Raw genomic sequence first — 14,888 nt, 5'->3', positions numbered from 1 at the left:
CAGTTTTAGCTTTTTAAAAAATATATATTTTAATAGTTTTAAGTAATAGTTACGTGCCTTTTTATTGTACTTTTAGTTTGTTTTTATCTGGTCTTAATGTCTTTCTGCCTTTACATTGAATCTTAAATCTATTTGTTGAAAAGTGCTTTGTGGTGCAGTGCCGTGTATTGTTTGTCTGTCCCTGTATTGTTGTTGTGATGTACTGTACTGTACTTCTCGGCCGTGTAAAAATGCAAAAACAGTAAGATAAATCAGCAGATGCTCCTTTTGTTGCTGCGGCTTTTTCAAGAATCAATGAGATTTGCCAGATGACCTGTGTACTAATTTCACTAATACATATTTTAAACATTATTAAAGCTCTCAGACTGCCAACATAATGTACATACTTCACAATATGGAAAACCCTCTCTATGTAACAAATATCTCAGTCAGCTCTACTTTACACCATAATTGACAATTTTATAAGTCTAATTAATTGAATTGAATTAAATATATTAAAGCTGCATGGTAATTATACTGAAATGGAATGACTCAATAAGGATTATGCGGTGCTGACAAAGGCCAATTCCTTATTTGATTATGATTCATAAAAGTACTAGTTTATCTTGTATTCAATAACTGAATGTGTGCCTGTATGGATACAAACAGTGGCGGTGAAATACGAGCCAGCTGCAGATTGCTGTTGTCACAGGAAACTTTTAATTTAGAGCCAGATCAAGTTTCCTGACCCTGCAGCCAATGAATCCAGAAGGACTGATTATATTTTAAAAAACCACGGCTGTCAATCTTGAAGATGCTCTTTTAATAAAGTTCTCAAAAAGACGACTTTTAAAGACGTGGGGTTTACCTGAGAGCAGCAATATAAAGTTTTGGGAAATGCAGACAGCGAGCTGTAACTATCTTTCATTATCCAATTCTCTGTGGTCAGATGGCTTGACAAAGTGTTTTTTTTCCCGTGTGTGTCTGAGTAGACAGAGGCTGTCCTCAGAGACATCTTCGGCTCCGACAGGCTGCCTTCAAGTAATCTAGGGATGCTGGTAGAGCTAATAAAAACAAGTGGCGCAGCCTAATTCAATTGCACACCAATAATTAAATAAAAAACAGAGTAAAACTGCATTTTCCTGAGCAAAACAATGACAGAGAAAGAGAAAAGGGTGATTACTCATGGCCTATAGTGTGGCTTAGCAGAGAAAAACAAATCGCCTCAGAAACCGGCAGGACTCGGGGGAGCTGAGGACACAAATTGCAGATAGTCTTCACAAAATTACCCTTCCAGACGGAGACGACTGAAAGCCAAAGTGCCTTTGACTGGGACTCCCACTGATGCACCTCGGTTGTTCCCGTTCACACAACAACAATTTCAAGCTTGATCAATAAATTGGTTCGAGCTGTTCTATAATATTCTGAATATCTCCAAGTTTTACCAGACAGCAAAACAGGCTGGCTGGCTTCTGTTTATTGTTGCCATCAGTCGAACATGAAGAGACACAGATGAGTTTATATGAGTCAGAGGTGATGTTGTGATGGGGCCTCTTGCCTTTTTGGATCCAATCCTGCAATAACCTTCATCCCTACAGCTCCCCTGCTACTGCTTATGTCTCTCTCACCCCTCTTGTTGGGAGACAATCAAAGAAAATATGAAAATGAAAATGTGGACCATCCTTTTCTTAAAAAAAAAGAAAAAAAAGTCCATTAGCGTCTCTGTTGAATCGTTTTGTATTTAGTTGGTCGATTGGATGAGTGGGCTTCATCAGGGTTTCTTAAAAATGGAAAAAGACGAAATGTCACTGCTGAAAATGGTTTTCCGGCAGGATTTTTTTGTATTTGACACAAAGATGTGAAAACTGTGAATTAACAGCTGAAGCAAACTGCAGCTCTTCCTGTATTCAATACTGGAGATGTTCAAAAGTGTAAAACATGAACTTTCCTCCATTATCCGCCCCAGGTTTCTAAGTAGCGCATGTGTTCTAGTTTAATAGCTCAGAGGAAAAATACATCACCAGTATTTATAAATACACTCCTTGTATGAGAAACCTTCCCTTTAAACCTTCATCACCACAAAAAAAAAAAAAGAGAGAAAAGAATCAGGAACAGACGTGATTGAATTTTTAGGACTCTTGAGATTTTAGACTTCAAGTCCATCTGATCCGTCCAAGATTGAGGCGAATGCAACAGGAGCCAGTGAGATGTGTGAAGCATGTTTATGTAAATTTATGGAAATTAATGTTTCTTTCATACTTCCAAAGAAATGATTGTAAAATGAGCCAAGGAGAGGGATTTCCTCAGCGTCCTCCTCCCCACTGACCATCTGACGAAATACTACAATGGACCATCAGTGCAACAAAGCCAGCTTCAAAAAGTCAGCCATTCATTTGGAGAAATGTATACCATTGTATTTATGAATTGGAATTCATGGAATTACAAATGTCTGTAATAATGCAGTTTGCATCAATAGAGAACTACATATATATGAAGTTTATATTCATGAAACATTCAGTGTGTTGAATCAAAGCATTCAAAGATGTGATCTGATTATTTAATCATTTACATTCTTAATGAATATCCTGGAAATGTTCAGCTCTCATTAATGTTTATTGTCATAATTTGTCTTTCAGAAACTGGTTCCTTACTTTATAATCTTATAGACAAAACACAGAAGACTTGAGGAGACACAAGGAAAATCAAACAAACAAAATTCAGATGGATGAAGTTTTTTCCGGTTGTAGCAGGAAACACATCTTCAGTTTGGAATGATCGCAGTCTGAGGGGTTAAACAGCTGAACATCTAAAACTAACAAATCCCAAATCTAATTATTATTGACCTTTAGAACAAAGAGGTTACTGGAAGTCAGGATGTACAGTCTCTCATTGGTTGCCCTGAAGCCCAGGATTGGTTTATCGGAGTCCAGGCTGGCCACCTGTTGCTTGGCAACCTGCCCTACCTGACGGCCCTGCTTCCTGTTGAAGAGGACGGTTTCCACCGGCGACGGCTGCCGGTAGATGAATGAGCGGCGGAGACACTCGCACAGGGAAGCATAGGAGAAGTTCGGAGCGCAGGTCGCAAACTTTTTATCTCGTTTTGATGCCTGGACGTAGCCTATAAAAACAGAAGGGTAGGATCAGAGACCGCAAACAGTTATAAACATCAACAGCTGCCCAGAGGCAATAATGCTGTTCCACTGGAGCAGTTGGGGTATCAGGGCCTTACTGAAGGGCACCTGTATGGTAATAAGATATGGACAAGTGCTACTCTTTCGCCATCTGGATCTATCCTGACAGTCTGGGGAGTGATTCCAGTAACAAGCCAACTATAACATTTAGGCCACCACTGACTCATCTCAATGGTTTAGTGAGGATTGGCTGAGACAAGTGTATGATGTGTTTTATTTTCTGGTGCATAGTTTTGCTGCACTAGGCAACACTGTGCATTGGAAAATTTAAATTGCTGAGCTTAAAGCAGAAGAGATATCGTGCTAACAGAATAATTTCTCTTGATTTTGTTGAACAAGGAGAAGATCTGTATTGAAAAAGCTACCCAGGTAGCTGAACTCCTCGATCTTTACTCAAAAGTAAAACATAAACACCAACACAATGAGCTAACGGATAGAAAATTAATCGTTAATGTTGACCCACGGATTGTTTAAGTTGTTTACAAAGGTAAAATGCCAAACATTTGCTGTTTCCAGTTCCTGAAATGTGTGGATTTGTAGACTTTTTTTTTTTATATCAGTGTAATTTTATATATTTGGGTTTTTCACTGAACAGACAAAACAAGTAATTTGAAGACATCACTTAAAAAAAAGAGAAGGTCACTTCATATCACGACGACAAAAGAGGACAAAAGACCCGATGTTGGTGAATTGAGCTTTTGTTTGGTCTCCGTTGCTTCTGAAAGCACATTATCTTCCACTCTTACAATCTGATTAGCCACTTCCTGAGTCCTGAGATTACCCATCTGACACCAGGGTGTTTCAATAACTCAACAATACTGCCGCTCAATGTTGTAGTTAAGACTGATGAGATTAGTTTTACAAAATGGAGTTGACTTGTAGAGGCTCGACCAGCACAATCATTACCAAACCCACTATTGCGTTGTATAGTTTTATCTCTCTTCACTCTGAAATTCATTATCTCCGCTTTAAATACATTAACCTAATATTTGTTTCAACAGTGCAGAAGATATATTTTCTATATGAGAAAATACAAACGTTGAGTGATCTGCTAAATGCTCGTAACAATGCGGTTCTTTCTATCGCACCTAACAAGCTTGATTTGGATGCTCATGCACATGGAGCCCATTTTCCTCTAAACCTCATTTGGACTCACAGAGATCATTTCTGAAAACATCACCTGGGATCCATCTGCTCCCTCAAAATGGATGATGATGAGAGATGGACAGATTGGTAAAACTCTGCGGTGTTACAAAAAAAAAAAAAAAAAGACAAATGAAGATGTCGGACCTGTCAAAATGGAAAATTAAAATAAAACTTGCTCCAGATGTCGTCATTCAGGAGAAATAGATAGATAAGATAAGATGAATAGATGAGAGAAAAGCGATTCTGGAAATGGGCACACACTGGCTGCTCACTCCAGTATTTGATTTGAGGTTTGGCTCTAAATTGACACAACAGTCTCGACACGTCAGTCACTGACTAAGCTATGAGGCACAATACAATCCAGTCATCTAGACCTCTTTGAATGGTTTATATGCAGAGCACAGGAGAGAGCCCTTAATGAACCTGTTTTCAAACAATCTTGACATATTTCTTTGGGTGTCCTTGTAGGCGACAAGCAGTGTCAGTAAACTCCCTCTTGTCATTAACTGCAGTTTTATTGCAGCCATTGAAAAGGGTCTGTCATCTATCCACTGCAGCACTAGAGGCACAGTGGCAGCATGACAGTGGATGTAAACAATGTTAATTGCTATAAGAATGAATAATTCAGCTCAAGTTGTCATGATTCATCAAAAATGGAAATTAAGACAGGCTTCTGCTGACAACGCTGTTTACACCTTCAAACCCCTCCCACATACTGTGACTAACGTAACATTTTAATTATGTTAAAGAGACCCTGTGGAGGTTTTGGGCACTAGGGGCACTGTAGAGTAATGTTTTCATGAGCGTGTCCTCATATTAATTATATGTATTCTTCCAGCTCATCCACAAGAGTGCAGAGGTAATGCAACACACATTTCTGCCGAGTACAGAAGTCAAGATCAGACATTCAGTAAAAAGAGACTTGTGTAGCATCTCACAGCATTAAAATTAAAATCTCAGGGTCTTATGTTTTGTCTTTATTTCAACAATATATCAAGTTTGCACTTCCTAAAGGTCACCAATGAATCCGACATTACAGCTAATACGAGTGGTGGAATAAGTATTTAGATCCTTTGCTTGAGTAAAAGTATTAATACTGCACTGTAAAAATATGACTTAATATTACTGCTACTATTATTAATACTGTCTAAATCGTTTACTTAAATAAAAGTATGTAAATATAATTAGGAAGTCAAAGTACTCCATGCAGAAACTGCCCCTTGGGCAGCCATAGCAGCCCATTTCACAGCCATCTACCTCCGTGAATTAAGGGTTTATTTCAACCAAACCAGCGTTGGTGGTCATTCAAAAGACTGAAAGGACCACGAAAGGTATTTATTTTGTTTCTGTCCAGTTTGAAGAGTGTTTTACGATTACATGCTAGGTAAAAATTACTGGTTTTGTCGATGAAGTCTGGTCTGCCGTACTAGCCACTGTTTTGGTCTGAGATATTGGTGCTTTAGTGCGACATCTAGTGGAGCAAGTTTGTATACATAACCTTTAAAGTTTTAAGTTTACTTTGAAGTTCAGTACTTGAGTAAATGAGCTTAGTTTCATTCTACCACTGCCTAATAATATGACATATTTCTGTAGGTTTTTTTGGGACACACTGTAGAACATATTCAGAAGCCTGATAAGAAGCATCAGAAACTGTGTTTTTAATTGACGCTCTTACCCAAGGCGTTGAATGTGGCAATGTGCTCCCACATGTTACTGGGTTGGTCGGGACGAGGCTGCCACACCAGAGCGTCCACATCGTGTCTGAGGCAGAGGCATGGCATATCACATGGGTTCACGTCAACTGTGAACAGGTACTGGTGGCTGCCCAGATTCACCTGGAGAGAAATGGAAAGGTGAAGGTGTGAATTAAAGTTAGTTCTCAGTCATCCTATTTTACTGTACAGTTATTGACAAGTATTCTCTACACGTAGTCCTCTGAGACCGAGGAGCAGGTTGGGGACAGTGATGGACACTTGAGGATAAAACCTGTGACTTTCTAATTATATTAGAGGTGATTTTCTTTTACACTGTATAAAGCAGGTATAATGCAATGCTTGAATTACAGCACTATTCCCATCATTCTTGTATCTTACCCAGAGTTTATTGGGGTGATTGACAATGTGATTACATACATAAAATGCCAAAAAATAAACCTCAAAACCAATCGTCGATTAACAGATCGATCAGAGCAGAACATCACCAAGCTGAGAAATAAAATTCATACAATCAAGACAGAATTTGCCCTCACTTTCCAAAATGCAAAAGATTATTCAATGTTTACATGTAAACATCATATCCCAAAAAAGATAAAAACCAGGATAAGACTCAGAAACAGAATACTAATGCACATGCAAACACACTGATTGACATGGCATGACTATGGATCTATTTTCCATATATTTGTATCCTTCCTTCCTTCCTTCCTTCCTTCCTGTTTATTTGTAAATTTATCTTTGGTTGATTTTATAAATACTTTTTTCCTGTGTGGGATCAACAAATTCTATATTTTTGTCAGATTATGTGTGCTATGGATGTAAGCAATTTCAGAGTCTTTGCTCTGGCCTTAATTCCCATGTTTATAGTTTTGACCTTTCTGTTGATTGATTTAAAAAAATATCTAAGCTAGAAAATATCTAAAAGGTTTCTGCACATATGTCTTGTCTTCTTCCCACATGGTTTGCAACATCATTAAATTTAGTTTGTGGCAGAGCTCCAGCTTGAAATTCAGCATGATTACAGGTAAAACCCTGTCCAGAGTAGAAACTGGAGTATGTGATAACAGCCATAAAAGTCAATATATTTGCCCCACATTCACTCTGATGAATGTGCTTGACGTAATTGCATGTGTGTGGTTTGGTGCTATTCTAGTCTGACTCCATTTGTTTTGGAAAGAAAATGACCGTCGTGGTGACATAATCGCTCCTCGACATCCGACTGTTCACACCGATCCCTCGCTCGGAGTCAACACACATCCTACGGATCCAACTGCCAACATGTCTCAGAGGCTGTCAGGCAGCGCTGTCCTCCCCATCTCAATACGCACTTGACAGGCATTGAAAATTCAGCACAGACCAGCACATATGTTGGTGGTTGATGGGTGCACACAATGACAAGGCTTTCACCAAGCCATCACTCCTCCACTTTAAAACTCATTTTCCTGCCACTTGTGTTTGACTTTGAGCGCATGGCAGACGTTCTCTCATGCTTTAGTAGAGCCTGAGTGTGCGAGTTGACTGACAAGGACACCAGTGCCCTGGTTCTGATTTGTGAACATTAAAAAAAAGAAAACATTAATATAAAAGTAATATACTGAATTAAACTGACTTAAACCAGATGATTTTGTATGTCATGGAGGGCAGAGTGTATGGAGGTTTCATTCAACTCAAACTTCCTGCAAGTAGTTTCAATGATTAGTTCCTCCTTTCCCTGCACTGAGAAAAGCTGCAAATGTGAGTATTATTATTATCTATTTCCCCTAAAGGCCAAATTGGTTCTGTCATCTTTTGAAGATAGGTTCCTGGTGTGAGAGACCTTCCAGCAGTCATACTCAACTCAAGTCCTGTGGGTCAGATCCCGGCTGGCCTGCAGATGTCATCTTATTCTGCCACATCAATTATCCAAATGTTTATTCTGATGAATATTAACAATGTTTGATAAATATTAAGAATGTTTGTTGATTAGCTTCTCCCTGGACTCCTGTCAAGTTGAGTATCCCTGCCTTACAGGGTCAGTAAACCCAAATAACAAAGACAAAACCAGACAAACAAACAAAAAATTGTGGTTGTTTCTGACAATTCTGAGATCCAACTTTTACAATCACCACCGTCAACATTTGTCACAACACCCATAAAAAGGAGGTGTTTCATTTGTGCTCCTCAGAGCGTCGATAAAATACATCAGAAAAACTTAACAGCAACATCTCTTTCAGGAAACTGGCTCCACTTACTCAAGGCTGAATATTTTTTGTTAGAAAAGAATTGTTTCCTGTGACAGTAAACTGAATATCTTTGGGTTTTAGGGGTAAAATAACATATTATAAGACATAACCTTGGGCTCTGGGAACTTTCATTAGGCATTTTTGCTATTTCCTGACATCCGATAGACCAAAGGGTTAATTGAGAAAATAATCAGTTGATTAATCAGATAGTTAAAGTAATCATTAGTTGCAGCCCTAGTGGAAAGTAGTTTTAATGAAATGCAAATCTACTTCCATCTTATTCCATCTGTGTTATAACATGATACCTACACCCCTACAAATGATCTCACACTCTTTGTCTTCTTATAAATAAAATGTATGTCATCAGAATCATTTAGAGATGCTATGATCACATAAAAACTCAACACACAGTGGCCTTAAAGAGTCAGTGTACAGCCGCCGCCGCCACCATTTATTCTTGTTCTGGGAGTCTCTGGTGACATTTAAAACTAAATAATACCCCAAACTCTTTTTTTTTTTATCCAAGTCTTGCTTCTGTAGCACTAAAAAGGAAGAAGAAGGCACCAATACAGAAATGTAGCTTAATAACTTGACACACAGAGTCCCCACTGTAAAGAAAAAGATACAACTTTATGGATGAGCTTTCATACTTTCAGAAAATCTAGTTACCTCTCTGTCAATATCCGACACCTGAGACATAATAATATTCTCAGCTCTCACTCGTAGATGCTGGGTGGCAGAGGATATTAACTCAGGTATTACGGTTATTGTTTGATAAAGATATTTGGGAACTGGAAACTAATTATTTTGGAGGCAAACTCAACTCTCTGCCAACAACAGAATCACATTATACCCAGGAAAATACAACTAGATTCTCAAAGACACCAGCGAGATACTGTGCAATATTATTTCTGAAGACATTTTCCAAGTCAGCGACTGTGCGTTATTGTGTGACTAATAGAGTACTCTATGTCTGGCCTGGGTCTTTGAAAGTCAAACAATTTCCTCCAATATTCTGTGGCTTGTGAATGGTCACATTCTCAAAAAAGGAAAAAAATCCAATCATGAGGCTTTTATCTCATTATTTTACAGCACACCTTTCCCAGCAACTTCTAGGATGCTTGTTCTGTCTTATATGTAATGCAGAGGGTTCAGGTCTTACCTTACAAACCAGGGAAATCAGAAGAATCAGAAACTCTATTAAAAAGTTAATCAGAGCCAAACTAACAAGATAAACATAACAGAAATTGCTATTCTACTTTATTTATTTTTTTCACACAGCCTTTATTGAGTGAGGAGGATTTAACTGCCAGCAGCAGAACAAAGCATCGGATTAACCTCTTGAATCCAGAATCTAAATTCCTGCTAATGTGTCCTGTAAAACACGAGATACGCTATTCAAAATAGAGGGGAAAAAAAACATGAAAGGTAAGCTCAGCTCTTAGAGACCAGAGAGTTTTTTATTAAAGGCTGTGGATACTGCTGTTAAATGTATTTAAGGCAAAGCGGAAACAGACACAGAATGGGTTGAACATGTTTTGCCATTTTGGTTCCTTTATGTCAGCTTTGAACCTTGTGGTATTAAAACCAATAATATGTTATAATCTGTTATATATGTAGTGCAAGGTTAATGAGTCGATGCCAAAAGATCAGACTAAATTGTCACTTTATTTCACTTTTATTTAGTCAAACATTAAGTTCATGTTAAATGATTTCAGTCCGGCGATGTACCAAATAAACAAACTGCGTTGGCCAATCACAAACATGCAAGCGCACATTCCTGGTAGATTACTTTGTAACTTAAATGTCATATAACTATTATTTACCTCACAATCGGCATGACAACAGACACCATAGTTACTACAGAGATAACTCTAGGGTTGTAAAAATCCTGTGTCTGAGTTTTATAAACTTCCTGGCGGTTTTGACATCTGTAAGCCTCTGCTTTCTGTTAGATACTTTCAAAATCTAGCCATCTCTTGCTAGTTACCTCAGCTTTAAATCGCTGAAAATGATTGGAGATGATTCGGAAATATGGAACCAGCAAACTGGGATCTATTTAAAAAAATAATGTCTACGTGGAAATGTTTCCATTTGACTGACAACTTAAGCTACGGTCCCAGTTAACAAAACAAAATACTGAATGTTTTCTAAATAGGGGACTTCTATAGCAGGCATATTAATACAGTATATACTGAATATTGATCCTGAACGTTCATTCATTTCTTATTTGTTGTTTCTGAGACCTTCAAGGCCAAGAATGAACCTTCAGGGTCAATACTGAATAAATATATACTGTATTTAGTATACCTGCTATATAAGTCCCCCTTTTAAGATACTATATATTGTCTTGTTGTATGGGCTGCATGACTGCACCCAATCTAAAGTACTACAATTACACTCTGTACAGGCAAGTACTCAGAATAAATTACTTGTACCTGTTTCTCAGTCCGACAAAAGGATATTTTAGTGAATAGCCTTCTTTTTTATCAAAGGGTTTATAGGCTTTGTAGAGGAGTGAGGTTGGTATTACGAAAGCAAAAGCATCTGGACGTGGAGGCCAGATGCTTGTAATAACAGATAAAATGCCATGTCCCTCTCATCATTGTCATCGCTTCCGTCATCCTCCTTCCTGCTGCCGCTCACTCGCCTTTACAGCGAGATGATAAATCTTTGTTTATTTACCCTTGCATCGGCCCACAACGCTGAACTTTGTCTTTTAAATCCACAAGACTGTTTTGTTTGGCTGTAAAGATAACAGTCAGACATGATGACCTTTGATATCATTCGGTCTGATATGTGATAATAAATATATGATGGTAAAGACACTCTGCCTCACTGTGTCAGCCTCTTCTAAATCACATTTAATTAGCATCACTGGATCAAAGGGGAAGATACAATATTATTTTAAAGCCGGTCTCGTTATGTATTTTACACAAAGCTCTGATGCCGTCTGTGCTCTGCTGCTGTAAGATGTTGATCAGCTTGTGGAGTCACACCTGTTCCGGCTGACAGTGCCAACACCACGAAAGAGGCACGTTTAACACGTTTCACACGTTTCACACCACGTTCTTCTCTTCAAGCACTAAAAATCAACAAGCAGTGTCACGCCATCACCCAACAGTGGACTTTCACCACCGAGGAGGTTAACAAAGTGGAGGGGGTTACGGATTTTAGCTTTGAATATCTCTACAGTCATGCTAACATGCTCACAATGACAGTGTTAACATGATGATGTTTAGCAGGTATAATGTTCACCATCTTAGTTTTGTGTTTTGTGATCATTTTCTAATTAGCACTGAACACAGCAGAGACTGATGGGAATGTTTTGCAGGTATTTGGTCATAAAACAACAGTTTGGATAAACTGAAATCTTTAGGGATGAGTCAGAGGATCGCGAAACAGGACTGTCTGTACTAGATGTCATGGAAATCCACTCATTAGTTAATATTTCACAAAAAACTAAAACATAAATCTCATAAAAAAATGGACTGTAGAGGAGCAGTTAGTTAGTTTGCTCAAGCACATGTAGCGGGAGGAGCCGGGGGATTGAACCACCGACCTTCTGATTGGTGGACGACCCGCTCTACCTCGTAAACCACAGCCCGTCCCCGCAAGAGGAAAAGGTAACATCATCTGGGAAATTACATGATAATCCATATACTTCAGAATAAACTCAAATCTGATTGATTTTTAACATATAAACTTAAATAATAAAATGATTACTGTTTGATTTTCAATAGTGTTATCAGTAATCATAGGAAAAATGTTTTCAAGGTTTCCTAAATCCTTAAAAGCCTTGACAGCAAAAGTCTCCAGTAAAGACGTAAAGATACACTCTTTTGTAAAAGGTATTACAGATATGGCCGAGGGATATGACTCACAGCCTCCCTCTGGGGAACGAGCATAAAAACCATTCTTCGTCTTTTCAACTGGGATCGGAACCAAAGAGTAGCACATCGACAAAGGTGCCAAATTAATAGAAGGTGCCACAATTTCAAGCTGAAAGGTTTTTTACAAAAAAGGTCAGCATATGTCCTAGTGGGCAGGCAAGCAACTGGAGCATTAAGGTGGATACAATGAGGGTGGGAAGGGAAGAATAGAAAGGTAAGGCTTCCTGGATGAGATACAGATAAACACAGACAGACATCCACACACACACACACACACACACACACACACACACACACACACACACACACACACACACACACACACACACACACACACACACACACACACACACACACACACACACACACACACACACACACACACACACACACACACACACCTGTATACACTCACATGTTCACACACATGGCCCAACTGTCCTTCAAAAGGCCGATGGCATAGGGACGATTACAATCCACCTTACTTAAGGGCAGCAGCTTGCCTGGCTGCACTATTTGCAGAGTAAATGGAGGGAGAAACATTAAAGGGCTTGTATTCACATCACGGCCTGGGCAGAAACACTGTACCTTATATTCAATACTCATTATTAGCCTTTCATTACGTAATGAAAGGGTTTATTTTTGACTATTTGTGAGAGTTTTTGTGATGGGGGATTCTTAACCATAAACAGGGAAATTATTTTTTGCAAATGAAACAGACAAACTGAAAGAGGAGCCTCGGTGATGGACATACACTAATGTCCGCAAATGAATAGAGCTTTTTCAAACTGCTATATATCTGCTTCAGGAAAAGAAAATAATTCACTTATGCTTATTATTTTGTATTTCCAAAATAAAGCAGTAAGGTTGTCACATTTGCAAATACTTACGTCACAGAGTATTTTTTAATTTGACTTTTTCTGCTTGTTATGCCTATCATAAAAGCATCACTTTGTAAATATAAAGATGAGTGGAAAAACATAATTTTAACTCCAAGGAACTGTTAATAAAGCCATGTTTGAATCCCACTTAAAAATATAACCTTGTCCTTCAGAAAGACTGCAACAACTGACGTGTGTTTTTCACCTTCGGGCAAATAATGCCAAAGGAAGAATGTTTATGGCAGTTGCTGCTTCCTCCTCACACATCCCTTTCGGATGGAGGAGCAAAGCGGACTCCCATCTTCCTCAGTAATTGATGTTTTTGAACAAATCCCCCCCTCATGCTCGAGAGAAGTTGAAAAATTACAAATAGTACAAGGCTGAGATATAAATGTGCAGCATTCCAGTTTAAATGTTTGCAAATCTCCTTCATACCACAGCTTCTCCTGAAGGCTACTGCCGTATTCAACTCACCTGGTAAAACAAGCATTAGAGAAGGAGGAACATTTAGTATTTTAGCTTTCATATCCCTTGTTAAATAATGGAAAAGACAAGTCCCTTATTTGCTACCTTGAGGATATGTCCATTTTCTTCTACTGAAAACGACACTCAAATCTCAAACTAGGCAGTATGCCAACAGCGTGGCTCAAGGGTTCAAGTTCAAGTCCACCCCTTTGGTCCAGACTGAAATATCTCAACTATTGAATGGACTGCCATGAATTGATTGATTTGACACAGACACTGATGTTCCCCTGTGGATGAATTCTAAAAAACTTTGGTTATGCCTTTACTTTTCATGCAGCACCATGGTTGGGTCAGAATCTTAATTTATTCACTTCTTTAATGAATTTTTCCTCTCGGTGACCATAAATGTCCCATCACCTGGAAATCTATTGAAATTCCCATCAGCCTCAGCTGTACTTTGTGTTTATTGCTAATTTCTAAATGTTCCCATGATTACACGCTATGTGACGGTGGTAAAAGTGGTAATCATTAAACCAGCTAAAAATCAAGTTAGCCTCGTCTCAAAGCCTCAAAGAGCAGCTAGTGTGGCTGTAAAGTCGTGTTGATAATATAAACTAAAGATAATAATTATTGTTTGTTGGAGAATATGCCGGGGGTAGACTGTAAACACTATTTTAAATGCCAGCAAATGTGCCCTTTTGCTCAAAAGGCTAACGCTTAACTGCAACTGAAACGCGCAGTCCAATAAGGACTGATCAGAATATAGAAGGAAAATATCTATTTCACCCAGTTGCTTTTAACAGATAAAATGATACTGCATCTTTGGTCAACAAGTCCACTCCTCTCTCCGTACAAAGAGTTGATCTATGACTCAGCTGTGACCTCCACAAAAATACAAAAAAAAAAAAAAAAGAAACCCTGGAGACAACAACATGAAATATGGAGGGTGAACAACAAGAGAGTCTGGACATCAAAAAGCAAACCTGACATCACTTTGATGCATCACACCTTGTTAAGAACTTTGGCTGTTGAAGGGAACCGGTGGATTTTCAATTACAGTTCAGCCTTTCTAACCACTCGACACCTCTGCCAGGCAACATGTTGTTACCTGACAAATACGTTCTCAGAATGAGTGTTTAGAAAGATAGATGTCAGCTACAACGGTTCAGCTTCTTACTATTCGAGTCACGAGGTGAGAAATGAAGTGGGTGTGCCTGTTCCTTCTTTACTGGGCCTTTGTGGAGCTCTCTGGTCAAGTGGCTTGTTAAAGGGCAAGGCTGGCGCTGGCTCGCCAACTGGGGGCAGGGCTGAATAAAAACGTGCTCTTATAAAGGTAGTGAGCATCAGGTAGCTAACAGTGTACTTGAAGGGAATGGAGGAGGGAAGGAGCTGACAG

At 38.8% G+C, this 14,888-nt stretch overlaps 1 protein-coding gene across 1 annotated transcript in view; it reads right to left on the bottom strand.

Annotated features, from left to right (window-relative positions):
- Window positions 1-2,371: 2,371 nt before the first annotated feature.
- nudcd1 (NudC domain containing 1) overlaps window positions 2,372-14,888 on the bottom strand; it is a 35,552-nt gene continuing 23,035 nt past the window's right edge. The window contains exons 9-10 of the mRNA XM_051391516.1: window positions 5,992-6,151; window positions 2,372-3,097 (exon numbers count right to left, since the gene is read on the bottom strand). Of these exons, the coding sequence (XP_051247476.1) occupies window positions 2,808-3,097; window positions 5,992-6,151 (450 nt within the window). The 3' untranslated portion in view covers window positions 2,372-2,807. The remainder of the gene's footprint in view (window positions 3,098-5,991; window positions 6,152-14,888) is intronic.

Source organism: Dicentrarchus labrax, unplaced genomic scaffold (genome assembly GCF_905237075.1).
Source record: "Dicentrarchus labrax unplaced genomic scaffold, dlabrax2021, whole genome shotgun sequence".
NCBI lineage: Eukaryota > Metazoa > Chordata > Actinopteri > Moronidae > Dicentrarchus > Dicentrarchus labrax.
The sequence above is the reverse complement of the archived record's forward strand: the minus strand, read 5'-3'. Positions and strand labels throughout refer to the sequence as shown.